Below are 21,689 nucleotides of genomic sequence, written 5' to 3' on the forward strand. Positions count from 1 at the left end.
AATGCAAGTCCCTTCTTTTTCTTAAATGTGGAATAGCATCATCCTGCAGATGAAGAAAAGAATGGGGGTCAATGATTGGCTTTTGGGGTGAAGCAAACAGGAGCGGAAAGGGAGCCATTGTTGGAAACAAATTGGCCGTCGTGGTGGGACTGAAGGGGAGGGTTCTGCTGAGGAGAACAACAGTGGAAAGGTCAAGTAAGCCAAAAACACTGAGATTGCAGAGGACAAGGAAGGACATTGCACCACGATCACAACATACCAAATCTGACTTAGACTAGGCTGGTTGTTGTGGCATGAGGTGAAGGGGTTCATAGAGGCAGCTGTGCTCAGGTCAGCACAGAGGCAGGCAGCTAATGCACAGGGACAGCTGTCTTGGGTGTAATTCAATGGGACAGAGACAGAGCCCCATTTCGGGGTGTTTCTCAGTGCTGCGACATTGCTATTTAACAGCACTTTTGCTGTTTTTCTGGCCCTGGGAAGGAAGGTCTCGCCGAGGCCGCACTTACATCATTTCCTGCACTGACAAATTCAGCTCGCCAGTGCCAGGAGAGTATTCATGGATCGGGGCAGCATTTTGTTTCGACCTCCCTCAGTCACCCATGGGCTTCGGACATCCCCACCTCTTACAGGGTCCTTGAGCACTATTTCACCCCACCTCATAAGAACAAGGCACATCTGGGCCCGATCACTGCCACCTTGGCATTGCCAGCTTAGCACCCTGGCAGTGCCTCTTCCAGCCTGGTAGTGCCACATGGGAACCCTAACAGGGCCAAGGTGTCACGTCAGGGTGCCCAGGTGGCAGTGCTAAGGTGCCAGGCTGGCAATATCAAGATTCCTGGGTGTCAGCGGGTGTGCCAGGGTACCACCCTGCCCAGAATGCAACTACCCGGGTGTTTCTAATGGCCCTGCAGCTGCCATGACGCCAGGTCTACGTTTGTGGAAACCAATGTTAGATTATGTCCTGGTGAGGTCTCCAAGGCGTGCCCGTTAGTTCCCGGGCCTCGGGTTAATACAGCGCAGACATATTTAAATGAGCCTGATGGCTCACTTAAATATGTTAATCTGGATCTCCCCCAATGAGGGGGGAGGTCGAGATTGTGACGTCTTGCGAGATTCCATTAAATCACACAAGGCATTTTGAGCATCGTGAATCTTGCAGCACGGAGAAAGATCGCGCTATTTATCGGACTCTGTTGCAATCCGGTAACACCCTGCAGAGGCCACGCTTTGTCCCATTTCCTGCACTGAGGAGCTCCATTCGCCAGAACCCCTCAGTGCAGGAGATCGGGACTTCATTTTTAAATGGCGTCACAACCTCTCAACCCCCGGAAGCCCCACCTCACCTATAAGGGGGTTCTCAGACCCCCTCCCCCACACCCCACCTCACACGGACAGGGCACCCCTTGACCCGATCCCCGATGCGGGCAAAATGCCAGCCTGGCACCTTGGCCTTGCCAGCTTGACAGTGCCACCTGTGCACCTTGACAGTGCTAAGCTGGCATCCAGGTGGTACTGCCAAGGTGGCACCAGCAGAGCCAGGGTGCCACCCTGACCAGAAGCCAATCACCCAGGGCCACGAATCCCCAGGGGGACTCCCGTTTTACCTCCTCCCCATTTGTGGGGACCAGTACTGAACAGTGCTCGCCTAAGGTCTCCAAAGCCTTGGGTCAATCACTCGAGCTGCATGTTAGAAATGTGACATGCTAATATGCAGATTTGCCAAATACTGATCCCGCCCACAATTGCCGAGATCCAGATCGCGGCGTCACGCGAGATCCCATTAGATCTCACAAGGCTTGGTGAACCGGGTAAATCGGGAAGAGGCCTCTGCTGGCATCTACTGGCCGCGCCACGCTCCCATTCAGGCGGGACGGGACGGTGGGTCGCGCCCTATTTCTCTCTCTCTCCCCACAAATGTTGTCAGACCTGCTGTGTTTATCGAGCATTTCCTGTTTTTAGTTCAGGTGTCCAGCAGCCGCAGAATTTTGCTTTTATTAATGTATCCAATGGACTTGGCACAGATCCTTCTACCTAAAGAGATAATGTAGACACAGAGACAACAAGGAGATATCTCCCGTTCGAGCAGAGAGATAGATTATGTACCTGTTGTACCAGCCGGGGAAACATGACTCCATCAGTTTTCAGCTACATTTATCCTTAAAACACAATTGGACAGCTGCTGACACACCCCAGTAAAGAGAATTTTAACACAGCCCGCAGCCAAATGTGGCTCAGTCCAAATCTACAGGAATACACAAGCTCTAACACGCATAAAACGCAGTGATTAAACAGAACAAAGGTGGCAACATGACTTGCTTGAGGTATGTGGATCCTCTTTTACCTGTAATGACTGCAGCGATGTCAAATTATTGTTGCAGCAAAGGACCACATTGTTCGTCATACTGAAACTCTCGCGGACACCAAGGTGATAGAAGAGTGAAGGTTGACAGTCAGGGTCAGCTATTTCCACCACTGCAACATCTGCAGACAACAACACCAATAATAAAACACTTTGAAAATCTGATCAGCATTGCACCAAGGTAGGGTTACATTCCTTTTGTTGAACGATATCCATCAGTCCATACATCTTCACCTCATTTTGTTCCTTGCCCTGACTTTTGATCTCCTTGAAGCCAATCCCCCCTCATCCACCCTTCCTCCCATCGGCTCATCACCCGCACCCAGGCCACTTGGGGGTCTGAAGAATGACCTACTCCTGGGGCTTCCAATCAGCCCATAAGGAGAAGCTCACAGCATGATATTTCTATTAGGAAGAGGCCTGGATTCCACTTCCAGTCTCACGACAGAGTTCAGAAAGATAGGGACTGAATGGTCACATACTGCAACATTTTTACATGGGTCAGAGAAAGCTCCTGAAATTAATATTTCAATGATCGACGGGGAAGTCAAGGGTTAAGGGGTGGCAGATTGGAATGTGAAGTTTAATTCAGAACCAGATCAGCTCTGATTTTATAGAATAGTGGAGCAGTCTCAATGGGCCGAATGGCCCACTCCTGCTCTTAAATCTTGTGTTCTTGTAAATTAAATCAGTAGTTCATGAATAAATTAGTTGTATTAGTTTATTAACTCATTAGTAATGCATTAATTATTCCTTCGTTCATAATTCATTCAGGCTCTATGGCACCAGACATAAGGGAAACCACCCAAAAATCACATCCAATCTGTACCATCAGGAATTTTTCTCAATTTACTGAAACTACTGAAGGACATGAGCAGTACCAGGGAAACGCCAAGACAAAACTCCAGTCGATTCAGATTAAGTAACACTGAAGGATGCAGGATTAGAACATTCGGAAGTTTTGCTTGAAATTTTCTCTTGTGGAAATCGGGGTAGGTTTCTACCAGGACTCAAAATGAATTAGGGTCACTCCCATGACTGCTTACAGCTCAATTTTCATCATCATTTTAACAAGAATTTTGGCATTGTTTTAGATATGAATGTTAGGAACAGGAGGAGGCCATTCAATCACTAGAACCTTCTCCACCATTTACCTGGCTCGTGACTGAGTGCAGTTCCAATGATTCAATTTTGCTCCACATCTCTTTACATTCTCCCCCATCAGAAATCGATCGATCCCAGTCATGAGAACTCCAATAGTCCCCCAGGGCATCCACAGTTTTTTTGTGGAGTGTGTTTGAGAATTCCACTAACCTGCAACTGAAAAAATGCTTCCTAATTTCACTCCTGCTCTCATTTTAAGAATATATTCCCTTGTTCTGGACTTTCTCACCACAGCAAATAGTTTCTTTAAACCTTTAGATTTGGTGGCCATTAAACTATAATCGATTGCCATAAAACACATCTGGTTCACTAATATCCTGCAAGATCCTGGCATTACAAACCAAAGTGTAATCTCTAACATTAGAACGCAAATTGCAGTCGCTAACGCTGCAACCTAAAGTGTAATCCCTAACGTTACAACTCAAATTGTATTCCTGAATTTGCAACCCAAATTGTATTCCTTACAAACCAAGTGTAATCCCTAACGTTATACCCCAAATTGCAATCCCTAATATTACAACCCAAAGTGTAATCGCTAACATTAAAACCCAAAGTGTAAACCTTAACATTATAACCCAAATTGTAATCCCTAACATTACAACTCAAATTGTAATCTTAACTTTACAACCCAAATTGCAATCCTTACAAACAAAAGTTTAATCCCTTACATTACAACCCAAAGTGTAATCCCTAACATTAAAACCCAAAGTGTAATCCTTAACAATACAACCCAAATTGTAATCCCGAGCATTACGCCCAAAATTGCAGTCCCTAACATCACAACCCAAAGTTTGGGAGGGAGGGTTTCCGTTATCTGGACCACTGGGAGCTCTTCCGGGGCAGGTGTGACCTATATAAGAAGGACGGGTTGCATCTAAACTGGAGAGTCATAAATATCCTGGCCGCGAGGTTTGCTAGTGTCACACGGAAGGGTTTAAACTAGTATGGCAGGGGGGTGGGCACGGGAGCAATAGGTCAGAAAGTGAGAGCATTGAGGGAGAACTAGGGAATAGGGACAGTGGGGCTCTGAGGCAGAGCAGACAGGGAGAATTTGCTGAACACAGCGGGTCTGGTGGCCTGAAGTGCATATGTTTTAATGCAAGAAAAATAACGGGTAAGGCAGATTAGACCTTGGATTAGTACTTGGAACTATGATGTTGTTGCCATGACAGAGACCTGGTTGAGGGAAGGGCAGGATTGGCAGCTAAACAGTCCAGGATTTAGATGTTTCAGGCGGGATAAAGGGGGATGTAAAAGGGGTGGCGGAGTTGCGCTACTGGTTAGGGAGAATATCACAGCTGTACTGCGGGAGGACACCTCAGAGGGCAGTGACGCTATATGGGTAGAGATCAGGAATAAGAAGGGTGCAGTCACAATGTTGGGGGTTTACTACAGGCCTCCCAACAGCCAGCGGGAGATAGAGGAGCAGATAGGTAGACAGATTTTGGAAAAGAGTAAAAACAACAGGGTTGTGGTGATGGGAGACTTCAACTTCCCCAATATTGACTGGGACTCACTTAGTGCCACTGGCTTAGATGGGGCGGAGTTTGTAAGGAGCATCCAGGAGGGCTTCTTAAAACAATATGCAGACAGTCCAACTAGGGAAGGGGCGGTACTGGACCTGGTATTGGGGAATGAGCCCGGCCAGGTGGTAGAAGTTTCAGGAGGGGAGCATTTCGGGAACAGTGACCACAATTCAGTAAGTTTTAAAGTGCTGGTGGACAAGGCTAAGAGTGGTCCTAGGATGAATGTGCTAAATTGGGGGAAGGCTATTTATAACAATATTAGGCGGGAACTGAAGAACATAGATTGGGGGCGGATGTTTGAGGGCAAATCAACATCTGACATGTGGGAGGCTTTCAAGTGTCAGTTGAAAGGAATTCAGGACCGGCATGTTCCTGTGAGGAAGAAGGATAAATACGGCAATTTTCGGGAACCTTGGATAACGAGAGATATTGTAGGCCTGTCAAAAAGAAAAAGGAGGCATTTGTCAGGGCTAAAAGGCTGGGAACAGACGAAGCCTGTGTGGAATATAAGGAAAGTAGGAAGGAACAAGTAGCAAGGAGTCAGGAGGGCTAGAAGGGGTCGCAAAAAGTCATTGGCAAATAGGGTTCAGGAAAATCCCAAGGCTTTTTACACGTACATAAAAAGCAAGAGGGTAGCCAGGGAAAGGGTTGGCCCACTGAAGGATAGGCAAGGGAATCTATGTGTGGAGCCAGAGGAAATGGGCAAGGTACTAAATGAATACTTTGCATCAGTATTCACCAAAGCGAAGAAATTGGTAGACGTTGAGTCTGGAGAAGGGTGTGTAGCTAGCCTGGGTCACATTGAGATCCAAAAAGACGAGGTGTTGGGTGTCTTAAAAAATATTAAGGTAGATAAGTCCCCAGGGCCTGATGGGATCTACCCCAGAATACTGAAGGAGGCTGGAGAGAAAATTGCTGAGGCCTTGACAGAAATCTTTGGATCCTCACTGTCTTCAGGTGATGTCCCGGAGGACTGGAGAATAGCCAATGTTGTTCCTCTGTTTAAGAAGGGTAGCAAGGATAATCCAGGGAACTACAGGCCAGTGAGCCTTACTTCAGTGGTAGGGAAATTACTGGAGAGAATTCTTCGAGACAGGATCTACTCCCATTTGGAAGCAAATGGACGTAATAGTGAGAGGCAGCATGGTTTTGTGAAGGGTGTGTCTCACTAACTTGATAGAGTTTTTCGAGGAGGTCACAAAGATGATTGATGCAGGTAGGGCAGTGCATGTTGTCTATATGGACTTCAGTAAGGCCTTTGACATGGTCCCTCATGGTAGACTAGTACAAAAGGTGAAGTCACACGGGATCAGGGGTGAGCTGGCAAGGTGGATACAGAACTGGCTAGGTCATAGAAGGCAGAGAGTAGCAATGGAAGGATGCTTTTCTAATTGGAGGGCTGTGACCAGTGGTGTTCCACAGGGATCAGTGCTGGGACCTTTGCTGTTTGTAGTATATATAAATGATTTGGAGGAAAATGTAACTGGTCTGATTAGTAAGTTTGCAGACGACACAAAGGCTGGTGGAATTGCGGATAGCGATGAGGACTGCCAGAGGATAAAGGAGGATTTAGATTGTTTGGAGACTTGGGCGGAGAGATGGCAGATGGAGTTTAATCCGGACAAAATGTGAGGTAATGCATTTTGGAAGGTCTAATGCAGGTAGGGAATATACAGTGAATGGTAGAACCCTCAAGAGTATTGAAAGTCAAAGAGATCTAGGAGTACAGGTCCACAGGTCACTGAAAGGGGCAACACAGGTGGAGAAGGTAGTCACGAAGGCATACGGCATGCTTGCCTTCATTGGCCGGGGCATTGAGTATAAGAATTGGCAAGTCATGTTGCAGCTGTATAGAACCTTAGTTAGGCCACACTTGGAATATAGTGTTCAATTCTGGTCGCCACACTACCAGAAGGATGTGGAGGCTTTAGAGAGGGTGCAGAAGAGATTTACCAGAATGTTGCCTGGTATGGAGGGCATTAGCTATGAGGAGCGGTTGAATAAACTCGGTTTGTTCTCACTGGAACGAAGGAGGTTGAGGGGCGACCTGATAGAGGTCTACAAAATTATGAGGGGCATAGACAGAGTGGATAGTAAGAGGCTTTTCCCCGGGGTAGAGGGGTCAATTACTAGGGGGCATAGGTTTAAGGTGAGAGGGGCAAGGTTTAGAGTAGATGTACGAGGCAAGTTTTTTTACACAGAGGGTCGTGGGTGCCTGGAACTCGCTACCGGAGGAGGGGATGGAAGCAGGGACGATCGTGACATTTCAGGGGCATCATGACAAATACATGAATAGGATGGGAATAGAGGGATACGGACCCAGGAAGTGTAGAAGATTGTAGTTTAGTCGGGCAGCATGGTCGGCACGGGCTTGGAGGGCCGAAGGGCCTGTTCCTGTGCTGTACATTTCTTTGTTCTTTGTTATTTTAATCCCTAACATTAAAACCCAAATTGGAATCCCTAACATTACAACTCAAATTGTAATCCCAATTTTACAACCCAAATTGCTATCCTTACAAATCAAAGTTTAATCCCTCATATTGCAACCCAAAATGCAATTCCTAACATTACAGTCCATCTTACGATAAAACATCAGGCGTTGAGGGGGTTAACCTGAAATGAAAGCCTTAGATTAGCAGTAGGGCTTAACCTGACTGATTCTGCAAGGATTTATTTTTTAAATTCCATATCAAGGCGAGTAGCATTCCTGTAATTCATAATGAGGAAAGACCATAAGACCATAAGACATAAGAGCGGAAGTAAGGCCATTCGGCCCATCGAGTCCACTCCACCATTCAATCATGGCTGATTTCAACTCCATTTACCCGCTCTCTCTCCATAGCCCTTAATTCCTCGAGAAATCAAGAATTTATCAACTTCTGTCTTAAAGACACTCAACGTCCCGGCCTCCACCGCCCTCTGTGGCAATGAATTCCACAGACCCACCACTCTCTGGCTGAAGAAATTTCTCCTCATCTCTGTTCTAAAGTGACTCTCTTTTATTCTAAGGCTGTGCCCCTGGGTCCTAGTCTCCCCTGTTAATGGAAACAACTTCCCTACATCCACCCTATCTAAGCCATTCATTATCTTGTAAGTTTCTATTAGATCTCCCCTCAACCTCCTAAACTCCAATGAATATAATCCCAGGATCCTCAGACGTTCATCGTATGTTAGGCCTACCATTCCTGGGATCATCCGTGTGAATCTCCACTGGATCCGCTCCAGAAAGGGGGCAGGATTCTCCATTTCCGCAGCCAGCCGATAGGGTTTCCCATTGTGGGCAGCCCCACACCGTTGGGAAATCCGCGGGCATGAGTGCGCTGCTGGCGAAGCGGAGGATCCGCCGACGGAGAATCCCAAACAGTCTCATGCAACTTCTCGCCTGCAATCTTTCAGAAGCAGATTCACAATCACAGCTTTACCTTCCACAGGACTGAGGTGTGAGAGCTTGATTAGGGAACCGAATAATCCCAATAATTCACAGAATAAAACCTAAACCTGACAGCAGTTTTCATTTTTACAGCACCATTATTGCAATAAGGGGCGGGATTCTCCGGCCTCCCAGCCGCGGGTTTCCCCGCAGCGGGAGGCAGCGCACCATTCGCTGGTAGCGGGATTCTCAGTTCCCGCCACAGTCAGTGGGAATTCCCATTGAAACCATCCTGCGCCACAGGGAAATCCGCAGGTGGTGTGCGGGACTAGAGAATCCCAACGCCAGCGAACTGCTGGAAAATTCCGGCCAAAATATCCCTAGATACTTCAGAAGTGGATTATCTTGTTGAAGTTTACATTATGCTAGAAAGAGTGGTGTGTGGGTAGTTGTCCAAAGGCTGGAACATGGAAGTAGGTGTTGGAGAGTGCCTTTAAGGGGAAGTTAGAGGAAGAAAGGCAAAGAGGTTTAGAGAGGGAGTTTCAGAGCTTAGGGCTCAGTCAGCTCAAGGCATGTCCACCAATGGTGAAGCAATCAAAAACACCGGCACTCAAGAACCAAGAATTGGAGGAGGACAGATATCACAGAGGGTTGTAAGCCTGGAGGAGATTACAGAGATAGGGAGGAGTGAGACCATGGAAGGATTTGAAAACAAAAAGAGAATTTTAAAATCAAAGCTGTGCTTAACTGGGAACCAATGCAGGTCAATGATCACAGGGGTGATGAGCGAATAGGATTTGGTAACATTAGGTCGAGGAGTTTTGGACGACCTCAAATTTATGGAGGTGGAAGTTGGGATGCCATGTGCCAACAGTGCTCTCACAGGGATTGGTTTTGTAATTTAGATTTATCAATGAAAGAATATTGTACTTTGAACCTTACTGAGAGTTTCCAAATCCTTTGACATAGTTTTGCAGCATTGTTTTTTACGTAATTACCTGTCAGCTTGCAAATATCAAAAAGTCATAACTTATGTCCTCAAAGGTGTGGATGGCAGTACTTTCTAAAAGAGAGAGCAAAAACTTGAGGAGGCGACGGAGGTTTTGGGCATGTCCTGCATCACGTGTTTTGGGGATAAAGGGCATGGGAGGGTATCCCACCTGCCAAGAGCTGTCGTCAATCAGGGGCTGGAGCTCCATTGAACAGTAGCGGCACCATGGAGACGGTGGCTGTTGCTGGTACAACACCTACCTAGACCTAGGATTGTCGCTGGATCCCAGGTTGTTGGAGGGAGATTGCGGGGTTGAGGCTGCAGGTGAGCAGCGTAGCACGGTGGGTTTGAGGGTGTTTCTCAGCAATAGCCCCTCTCCCCCCACCAAACTTTCTCCTGATGCTGAGTCCCACGGCTAGGCTTTTGAACAAGGGACCCCCCCCCCCATCCCCCACCACAGGGACTCTGCAAGCCACCCCACGTGGGTTTGCTTGCTGTACTCCCTGAATAACGAGCTCCCTGCCAGTAGAATAAGGCCCTTAAATGAGTATTAGTTGTCCACGTATGCGCCTCAGTTGGTGGCAGAGCAGGAAGGCCATCCATTTGCCTTCCCATCAAGGAGTTATTCAGGGTGGGGGCGGGAAGGTGGCTGGATGGCCACCTGCCACCCTCACAACTGATCGAGTGAACCCCAGCCCCGGCACCAAACCTACCAGGGGAAAGGGCAACAGATCCCACTCTGAAATTACTGATAAAATACATTTTTAAAACTTCAAATATAATTGGCGGGATTCTCCACCCCCCTGCCGGAGGCAAAAAGCAAACTCTACGTCCCCTCACATCACCAATCACTGACAGCAACTGATCAGCGCAACTAGGCAGCTGCCAGGGAATTAATTACTGGGGCAACACGCACCACTCAAATCAGTAAAAAAAACTATTGCTGCAGGCATCAGTTCCATCATTCCGATATGATTTAAGGACTAGATTTTTTGTGAATTATTTTGTTTACGGGGTGTGGGCATCAAGCATTTATTGCCCATCCCTAACTGTGCTTGAGAAGATGGTGGTGAGCTGCCTTCTTGAACCTTTGCAGTCCGTGTATTGTAGGTACTCCCACAGTGCTGTTAGGGAGGGAGTTCCTGGATTTTGCCCCAGCGACAGTGAAGGAACAGCGATGTATTTCCAAGCCAGGGTGGTGAGTGACTCGGAGGGGAACTTCCATGTGATGGGTTTCCCAGGTATCTGATGCCCATGTCCTTCTAGATGATTGAGGTCATTGGCTTGGAATGTGCTGCCTAAGGAGCCTTGCCGAATTCCTGCAGCCCATCTTGCAGAAGGTGCACACAGTTGCCAATGTGCTTCGTATGCCACATCACTCATTATAGCCAGTGCACCAAAACAACAATGTATTGTTCCACTGAACATGGTGAGATCTGCAAAACACAGTCAACGCCAGCTCCAGAGTGTGGTGTTGAAAAGCGTGACTGCTTTGAACCTCTGGGAATCACAAGGTGAAATAACCAGTAATGGATAAGCTGCTGCAGTTAATTAGTAATTTTGCTGTGCAGGAAACCAATAAACGAATGGAGCACTGGGGGAAGCGACAAATTAATCGATCAAAGAGGGAACAGGGCAATGAGGACACATCAAATTAAATAAACAACTACAACTGCGGACAGGAGTAAATCAATCAATTAGCAGAACTACAGGAGACAGTTAATTACAACATCAATAGGGAGCCAGACCAAAATCAAAAAATAAAAGAGGCGCCAGTGAATACATTTCCTGCTAATGATTTGCACACTACGGCTGCCACTTGATTTTCTGTGGGTTTTTCAAAGCATTGTAGGCTATTATCATTTGCTGGTTGTAAATGACAAGCTAAATAAAGAGATTTCTTCTTAAAATAAACAAGCCTTTTAACGTCAAAGGGCACTCAAACAATTATTTTCTGATTTCTACAGTATAACAAACATAACTACTTCAAAGAAAAACTTCTCGCCTGAACCAGTGTGAAGTAAGGTCACTGGGAGAAAATTTTCCAGGCAAAGGGCAGTTAGAGGTTAAGCGTGGGAGGTTGAAGTTCAGGTAAATGATCGTGACGCCAGTTAAAGATGTAATTTAATATTTGGTTTCATATTAAAAATCATCAACACCATGTTAAACACACAGTTTGGAATCGTACCTGAGGTACTTTTCAGTGGAGTATTGGACGTTGCTTATTATTTTTAGCAACAGGAACTTATTTGGCAAACTCAGAAGGTTACAAGTGTGAGGAGTGAAAGTTTGCAACTTGAAATGTTGCCATTTGCGACACAAATAATAAATCTGACTGTTCTAATGATACTTGTTTCTGAGAGAGCTGAAAACAGCAGCAAGAAGAATAGCAACTTCGGCTCCATTCAAGTTTGGATAAGTTTGAATAAGGGTCCAGAATCAAATAAAAAATTATTTAATCAGATTTATATTGGTAATTTAGAGACATTTCATGAAGGAGGAAGTATGCAAAGTAAGTTCATTTTTTCAGAGGTTTCGAATTCGAAGCAGGAGTTGCCATTCAGCCCCTCGAGCCTGCTCCAACATGCAATAAGGTCATGGCTGATCTGATTGTGGCCTCAACTCTGCTTCCCTCTCGACCTTCTGTAATCTTGGGCTCCCTTGTTAATCAAGAATCTATTTCATGCGGCCTTAAAAATATTCAACAACCCTGCCCCTGCTGCTCTCTGTGGAAGCAAATTCACATACGAAAGAGCTTCTGCAGGAGCAAACTTCTCCCCATTCAAGGTTTAAATGGGAGACCTCTTATTTTTAAACTGTGTCCTCTAGTTTTAGTCTCTCCCACAGGGGGCACACCCTTTCAGTCACGTTCCCACAGGATCTTACATGTTCCAATAAGGTCACGTCTCAATCTTCTCAACTCCAATGGGTACATGCTCAGACAGTCCAACCTTGCCTCAGAAATTAAGACTCTTCGTCTCAGGATTCAGTCGAATGAACCTTCTCTGAACTGCTTCCAATGCAATTACATCCTTTAGGGGAGGAGACCAAAACTGTACACAGTGATCCAGATGTGGTCTCACCAACACCCGCTACAACTGTAACAAAACTTCTCTTACACGTTAAATAATAAATGTGACCAAGACTAACCCCATGGATTTCTCAGCAACCCATACAGATGGCAGTAAACAGTGAGTCAACCAACATCATTGGAATTCTGTCTCTCTCACAAAGGATTCCAGGCTTCACTATTCAAGGATCTAACTTTGGAACTGTCTCCAAACGTAACTCCAAAATGAGCAGCCTCAACAATGGCTCACTTGACAGGATTTTAATCCCAGCCACTGAGACTCCGTTCCCCTGCATTCCCGAGTCTGTGCTCCTGCACCAACTCACAAGCGTTAATTCAGCTCCTCAGCTGCACCAAGCAGAACACTACAGCTCCAAAGGGATACCGTCACCCCAACGGCCCATGGAATAGGATCACCAACTTTCTGCTGCATTCTTTGATCTCCAGGACTTCCCCTGAGGACTCAACGTCTACCAACTGCCACACTTTGCCTACTTGGTAGACGTCTTCCTCTGTTCCTTTCTCTTTAACTAGGATCTGTTCCCTGTCTGGGACATCCTCTATCCCTATCCCTTGCCTGAGACACTTCTTGGTTATGGTACTCCGCTCCTGGTTACATGACTGGCTTTTTGCACCACTTTCATTTTACACCCAGGCACCCCAAGCCCATTCTAGGTCCGAAGAAAAACGCCGGTTTTGGGAACACTCCCAATCCACACATGCGCAAAATTCCAGAGGCCTGTCAGGACCCGCAGTCCTCGGCCTGCTACACCCTATGAGAACACACGTTGGATTTTGTAGCAAACAGCATAACCTCTGAACGAGGGGCGGCATGGTGGCACAGTGGTTATCACTGCTGCCTCACAGAGCCAGGGACTTGGGTTCAATTCCGGCCTCGAATGACTGTCTGTGTGGAGTTTGCACTTTCTCCCCATGTCTGCGTGAGTTTCCTCAGGGTGCTCCAGTTTCCTCCCACAGTCCAAAGGTGTGCAGGTTAGGTGGATTGGCCGTGTGAAATTACTCCTAAGTGTCCAAAGGTTGGGTGGGATTGCAGGGATCGGCGGGGGTTTGGGCAAACATAGGTAGGTTTGCTCTTTTGGACCAAATGGCCTCCTTCTGCATTATAGGGATTCTATGATTAGCAATACCATGGAGGATGTTGCAACACTGTCCACTACGTATTTTACCTCAAGCGTGCAATGTATGCATTACACATTCACCTGATTTGTTTAAATATTGTGTGCATAAGCTCCGGTTCTATGGTCAATTATCATAAATCCATGTCCTGTGAATCATTCAACTTACAGTCAGTGGAATTATCTAATCACTGATACCATTGGACTGCTGCCACACATTTTTAAGTGTCACATTTTAAAAGGGTTTGATGAAATAACTTCACACCAGGCAGGTCTGTACCTGTCTTGAGTTTAAAATCAAAAATTGAAAAAAGGCAGTTATTTGATGCTAGTTGTGGAATGTGTGAAAACATGCTTTTGAAAAGTATTTAGGGTTGTGACTTAGCATCTAAACAGCAATTAAACATCTCCTTCCAGTGCTTACACCCAATAACAATTAGAATTTGTGGCCTTGAAGGGAAAGAGATTCCCTGAGCATCCGAGTCATTCATAACATAACACAGCTCGCATAAAGGAGTGTATCATTTGGGTTATCACAAGCTATGCTTCTGATAAAGCAAGAAAGTGTCAGCTGGAGATAAATTTCCTTTCCACATGTAATATTAACATTACACTGAAGTAAATGTCTTGCAGCGAGTTATACAAGCGTATACAAGTCAACAATCTGTCAGAAAACAAAGCCAGTGATTTTTGGAGATATGTCTACCAACACAAAATCTTCATTAACACGGTAGCACCATGTGTAGATACTCTAACTTCATAAATAGCTCTAGCTGGTTGGAAAAAAGTTGCAGAACACCACCCTCCTTCACCACAACCATCCCTCCCAGCCCCCATCCCTCACACATAAGGCTTAGGCTATGAGAAGGAGAAAACAATCCTAAAATGCTTTTGAACTCCAGTCCCAACTTGGCAGCATTTGCATCTCAAGCTGATCATATAACAATTACACTCTGAATGACCTTTGATCTAATTTTTACTCATCAGCAATTAAAGGGCAAAGATCCAAATCAAACGGTCTAACATTCCTGACATTCTAAAGTATTATCCAACTTGCTGTGAGCATCCCCACGGCAGATTTGCATTTCTGTATGTGTGCATTCACAATGCTGCAACAAGCATGTGGTTTGCCTGTTACAATTCCCGAATCATGCTTCGGGGACAAATTTGGGAGTCACTGTTTTTCTGATGCAAACATGTGTGCCACACGTATTGGCGGCCGGGTTGCCGATTGTGATGGAAGGTATTCCTGGATGTTTCATGACATGACTTGTCTCCCATGCTCCAACCATTAGTCGGCCAACACATCCGTTATTGTGACTTCCTGCCTTCCGACATCAACTGGAATGCCAAAAGACTCATTATCCAATTGGATGATGATTAACGGTCAGCAAAATAGTCTTTTGTTTCCCATTTTCAATATTTTAATATCTGAGTTAAAGCAAAATGTTCAAAGAAATGACAAATACTGGGAAAGGAAAATTTTGCAAAGCTATGAGCAAATAAAAAGGGAGCCGGACTAATTGATTTTTAAAATAATTTAATCTTTCATGGGGGTGTGGCAGGGCCAACAGTTGTTGGCCATCCCTAATTTCCCTTGACTTATTAGGCCATTTCAAAGGGCAATTAAGAGTCCATCGCACTGCTGTAGGCCTGAAGTCACCTGGAGACCAGGCCAGGTTCAGACGGCAGATTTCCTTCCTGAAACCAGATGGGTTTTTAAAACAATCAATGATTTCATGGATGCCATTACTGAGGCTCACGTTATATTCCGGGTATATTCCAGGGGTGGCACGGTGGTTGGCACTGCTGCCTTAGAACGCCAGGGAGTCGGGCTAGTTTCTGGCCTTGGGTGACTCTATGTGTAGAGTTTGCACGTCCTTCCTATGTCTCTGCGGGTTTCCTCCGGGTACTCCGGTTTCCTCCCACAGTCCAGAAATGTGCGGGTTAGACGGATTGGCGATACTAAATTGCCCATTAGTGTCGTGGGATGTGCAAATTAGGTGGATTGGCCATGCTAAATTGCCCCTTAATGTCCAGGGATGTACAGGTTAGGTTACAGGGATAGGGCAGGGTGGACAGGGGCGTGGACCTGGGTATAGTGCTCTAACAGAGGATCGGAGCAGACGCAATGGGCTGAACGGTCTCCTTCTGCACTGCAGGGCTTCAATGGATTTTATGTTTTTAATTGAATTTAAATTCCATCAGGAGGGATTTGAACCCATGTTCCCCAGAGAATTAGCCTGGGCCGTTGGATTACGAGTCCAGTGACATTACCACTGTGCCACCCTCTTCCTCTTTCAAAGGGCCAGCACAGACAAAGGGATCAAAATGGCCTCCTTCTGAGCTGTATGATTCTGATTTTAGGAATTGAGTGCATTACCACTTTGCCCCACCTCCTGTACAACTCTCATGGAAAAGGCAAAGTCAAATTGTCCAAAGTTGTCTTTTTGCCCTCAGCTGCCTATCTTGCTAAATCACTGCAAAAAATAATTTTCTATGCATGTACAGTGTGAAGAGGACAAATTCATTTCTTCATCTATCTTCAATGGGTAAAGACGATTCTATTTGTTTTTCCAGAGACCATTTAAACAAGACTTCACTGCTTCTGGGAAGATTGCTCACAAACATGTGTCCAAATACGCTCAGTGGGAACATTCATTTTTTATTTTTCATTTTTATAAATTTAGAGTGCCCAATTCATTTTTTCCAATTAAGGGGAAATTTAGCGAGGCCAATCCACCTACCCTGCGCATCTTTGGGTTGTGGGGGCGAAACCCACGTGAACACGGGGAGAATGTACAAACTCCACACGGACAGTGACCCAGAGCCGGGATCGAACCTGTGACCACAGCACTGTGAAGCAGCAGGGCTAACCACTTGCACCACCGTGCTGCCCAGTGGGAACATTCATGACCTACACATGAACATCTTTGGTTTAAAGTGTGGCACCCTTGACTTGGAGTCAGAAAATTTCAAGTTCAACAACAACAGTACCTTGCATTTCGGCAGTGTCTTTAACATAACAAAATAACCTCAGGTGTTTCACGAGTTAAAAAGCAACATTTCACACCAAGCCACATGAGGTAATATTGTTGCAAGAGGCAAGTTGTAAAGAATGTCTTGAAGGAGGGAAGAGAGGCAAAGATTTAAGGAGGAAATTGCAGAGGTTAGGGGCTTGACAGCTGAGGCAGAGCCACCAATGATGGAGCAATTAGAATCAGTGAGGCTGAATGGGGCAAGCATTAGAGTTGTGCAACTTTGTGGGACTGGAGGAGGTTACCAAAATAGAAAGTGAGGGGGCCATGGAGGAACCTGAAAATAAGAATGAAAAGTGGCAAGTAACATTCACATCAAAATGACCATATCCAACAAGAGAGAATCGTCCCTTGACATTACCACCGCTGAATCCTCCACTATCAGCATCCTGGAGGTTACCATTGTCCAGAAACTAAATTGGATTAGCTATATAAATACTGTAGCTACAAGAGTATGTCAAAGGCAAGGAATCCAGTGTTGAGTAACTCAACTCCTGACCCCCCCCCCCCCCCCCAAAAGCCTGTCCACCATCTCCAAGGCACAAGTCACGAGTGTGAAGGAAAATTCTCCACTTGCCTGGATGAGTGGAGCTCCAACAACACGAAAAAAATCAGATCAAAGCAGCCCGTTTGATTGACACCCCTTCCACAAACATTCACTTCCTTCACCACGATGTACAATGACAGCTATGTGTACCATTTTCATGATGCACGGCAGTAACTCACCAAGGCTGCTTAGACAGCACCTTTCAAACACACGACCGCTACCATCTAGAAGGGACAAGAGATATCTGGGAAAGCCACTACCTGGAGGATCCCTCCAAGTCACTCGCCATTCTAACTTGGAAATATATCGCCCTTCCTTCACTATCACTCGGGCAACATCCAGGAGCTCTCTCCCTAACAGCACTGTGGGTGCACCTACACCTCAAGGACTGCAGCGGTTCAAGAAGGCAGCTCCTGAAGGGCAATTAGGGATGGGCAATAAATGCCAGCATCACCCACATCCCATGAATGAAAAAAAGATTACATTTGAATTCTGCATGTTGCTTAAAAGGGGACCAATGTAGGTTCAGCGAGTACAGTGCTGATAGGTGACTGGGGCTTGGTGTGGGTTAGGGTACAAGCAGCAGAGTTTGGAGGAGTGAGCATCAGTGTGACAGAATAGTCGAGTCCAGAGGTAAGATAGGCATGGATGGAAATTTCTTAACCTTCCAACCAAAGTTCATAACCAAGGTTATGAAGAGTCTGGTCCAGCCACAAACAGTTGTTAGGGCAAGGGATGGAAACTGTAGCGAGGGGGTGGTTTGCGGCAGGCATCAAATAGAACATAGAACATAGAACAATACAGCGCAGTACAGGCCCTTCGGCCCACGATGTTGCACCAAAACAAAAGCCATCTAACCTACACTATACCATTATCATCCATATGTTTATCCAACAAAGTTTTAAATGCCCTCAATGTTGGCGAGTTCACTACTGTAGCAGGTAGGGCATTCCACGGCCTCACTACTCTTTGCGTAAAGAACCTACCTCTGACCTCTGTCCTATATCTATTACCCCTCAGTTTAAAGTTATGTCCCCTCGTGCCAGCCATTTCCATCCGCGGGAGAAGGCTCTCACTGTCCACCCTATCCAACCCCCTGATCATTTTGTATGCCTCTATTAAGTCTCCTCTTAACCTTCTTCTCTCCAACGAAAACAACCTCAAGTCCATCAGCCTTTCCTCATAAGATTTTCCCTCCATACCAGGCAACATCCTGGTAAGTCTCCTCTGCACCCGCTCCAAAGCCTCCACGTCCTTCCTATAATGCGGTGACCAGAACTGTACGCAATACTCCAAATGCGGCCGTACCAGAGTTCTGTACAGCTGCAACATGACCTCCTGACTCCGGAACTCAATCCCTCTACCAATAAAGGCCAACACTCCATATGCCTTCTTCACCACCCTATCAACCTGGGTGGCAACTTTCAGGGATCTATGTACATGGACATCTAGATCCCTCTGCTCATCCACACTTTCAAGAACTTTTCCATTAGCCAAATATTCCACATTCCTGTTATTCCTTCCAAAGTGAATCACCTCACACTTCTCTACATTAAACTCCATTTGCCACCTCTCAGCCCAGCTCTGCAGCTTATCTATATCCCTCTGTAACCTGCTACTTCCTTCCACACTATCGACAACACCACCGACTTTAGTATCGTCTGCAAATTTACTCACCCACCCTTCTGCGCCTTCCTCTAGGTCATTGATAAAAATGACAAACAGCAACGGCCCCAGAACAGATCCTTGTGGTACTCCACTTGTGACTGAACTCCATTCTGAACATTTCCCATCAACCACCACCCTCTGTCTTCTTTCAGCTAGCCAATTTCTGATCCACATCTCTAAATCACCCTCAATCCCCAGCCTCCGTATTTTCTGCAATAGCCTACCGTGGGGAACCTTATCAAACGCTTTGCTGAAATCCATATACACCACATCAACTGCTCTACCCTCGTCTACCTGTTCAGTCACCTTCTCAAAGAACTCGATAAGGTTTGTGAGGCATGACCTACCCTTCACAAAGCCATGCTGACTATCCCTGATCATATTATTCCTATCTAGATGATTATAAATCTTGTCTCTTATAATCCCCTCCAAGACTTTACCCACTACAGACGTGAGGCTCACCGGTCTATAGTTGCCGGGGTTGTCTCTGCTCCCCTTTTTGAACAAAGGGACCACATTTGCTATCCTCCAGTCCTCTGGCACTATTCCTGTAGCCAATGATGACATAAAAATCAAAGCCAATGGTCCAGCAATCTCTTCCCTGGCCTGCCAGAGAATCCTAGGATAAATCCCACCTGGTCCCGGGGACTTATCTATTTTCAGTCTGTCCAGAATTGCCAACACCTCTTCCCTACGTACCTCAATGCCATCTAATCTATTTACCTGGAGCTCAGCATTCTCCTCCACAACATTATCTTTTTCCTGAGTGAATACTGACGAAAAATATTCATTTAGTATCTCGCCTATCTCTTCAGACTCTACACACAACTTCCCATCCCTGTCCTTGACTGGTCCTACTCTTTCCCTAGTCATTCGCTTATTCCTGACATACCTATAGAAAGCTTTTGGGTTTTCCTTGATCCTTCCTGCCAAATACTTCTCATGTCCCCTCCTTGCTTGTCTTAGCTCTCTCTTTAGATCCTTCCTCGCTACCTTGTAACTATCCATCGCCCCAACTGAAACTTCACACCTCATCTTCACATAGGCCTCCTTCTTCCTCTTAACAAGAGATTCCACTTCTTTGGTAAACCACGGTTCCCTCGCTCGGCACCTTCCTCCCTGCCTGACCGGTACATACTTATCAAGAACACGCAGTAGCTGATCCTTGAACAAGCTCCACTTATCCAGTGTGTCCAACACTTGCAGCCTACTTCTCCACCTTATCCCCCCAAGTCACGTCTAATGGCATAATAATTTCCCTTCCCCCAGCTATAACTCTTGCCCTGCGGTGTATACTTATCCCTTTCCATCCTTAACGTAAACGTCACCGAATTGTGGTCACTGTCCCCAAAGTGCTCACCTACCTCCAAATCCAACACCTGGCCTGGTTCATTACCCAAAACCAAATCCAATGTGGCCTCGCCTCTTGTTGGCCTGTCAACAAACTGTGTCAGGAAACCCTCCTGCACACACTGTACAAAAACGACCCATCTAATGTACTCAAACTATATCTTTTCCAGTCAATATTTGGAAAGTTAAAGTCTCCCATAATAACTACCCTGTTACTTTCGCTCTTATCCAGGATCATCCTCGCCATCCTTTCCTCTACATCCCTAGAACTATTTGGAGGCCTATAGAAGACTCCCAACAGTGTGACCTCTCCTTTCATGTTTCTAACCTCAGCCCAGACTACCTCGGAATAAGAGTCCCCCATCTAGCATCCTCTCCGCCACCGTAATACTGCTCTTGACGAGCAGCGCCACACCTCCCCTCTTTTGCCTCCGTCTCTGAGCTTACTAAAACACCTAAACCCCGGAACCTGCAACATCCATTCCTGTCCCTGCTCTATCCATGTCTCCGAAATGGCCACAACATCGAAGTCCCAGGTACCAACCCATACAAATGATTGTTGTCTTCCCAATATTTAGCTGGAGGAAATTCCAGCTCATCCATTACTGGATATGGGACAAGTAATCTACCAACCTAGAGTTAGAGGATTGAGTGAGTGAGGGAGAGAGAGAGAGGGAAAACCTGCAAATAGTGGAATTCAAATCAAACCTCCAAGAGCATTACTCAGCAGCACTCAATTGTAACACTTCAGCTAATTTTCAAAAGCTAAAGATTTTTGTCATCAACACTGTTTACAGACAACGCTCATAATGAACCAATAATGGAAAATCAGCTCCTTCGGAAAAGGCAGTCTGCTGTATGGTACATCCAATGACGTTACATTGCTGAAGTGGGAACAGCTCTGATGAAATTCTCGATAAACTTTCAGCCTTAAGAAGAGTCAGCCATTTAACCCCTCGAGCCTGGTCCACCATTTAATTAGATCATGGTTTATCTGTATCTTAACTCCCCCGCCTCCCCCCCCCCCCCCCCCCCCCCCACTACCCACCTCTGTTCCAGAACACTTAGCATCCATGTTCAACAAAAAATTATAAATCTCAGTTCTGATATTTTCAAACGACAGCCTTTTGGGGGAAAGTTTTCCTGGATTACCATCCCCACGTGTTCAGAAGTTGCTTTTAAGGAAGAGAATTGTCTCTCGAAACCTCACAGGGGGGGTTGAGGAGAGATAGATCCAATGCCAAAGGAGACAGCAGGAAGGGAAGACCAAAAGCTTGATCGTAGGTGAATCTTAACAAGGGTCTTAAAGGGCTGTTGGTTGATATTGCCTTTCCGGGAGCACAGGAACAGGAGTAGACCATTCGGCCCCTCGACTAGATCATTGCTGATCTGCTCCATTCACTCACTTTTGCTCCTTATCCTCAAAAGCCTTTAAAATAGAGATGTTGCTTCAAGGTGCAGAGGAAAAAA

General features: G+C 46.0%; 1 protein-coding gene across 2 annotated transcripts in view; it reads right to left on the reverse strand.

Annotated features, from left to right (window-relative positions):
* LOC140418567 (mitogen-activated protein kinase kinase kinase 5-like) overlaps positions 1-21,689 on the reverse strand; it is a 277,605-nt gene that overhangs the window by 251,830 nt on the left and 4,086 nt on the right. For both annotated transcript variants that reach the window (XM_072502099.1, XM_072502092.1), the window contains exon 2: positions 2,342-2,481. In XM_072502099.1, the coding sequence (XP_072358200.1) occupies positions 2,342-2,481 (140 nt within the window). The remainder of the gene's footprint in view (positions 1-2,341; positions 2,482-21,689) is intronic.

Source organism: Scyliorhinus torazame, chromosome 1 (genome assembly GCF_047496885.1).
Source record: "Scyliorhinus torazame isolate Kashiwa2021f chromosome 1, sScyTor2.1, whole genome shotgun sequence".
Lineage (NCBI taxonomy): Eukaryota > Metazoa > Chordata > Chondrichthyes > Carcharhiniformes > Scyliorhinidae > Scyliorhinus > Scyliorhinus torazame.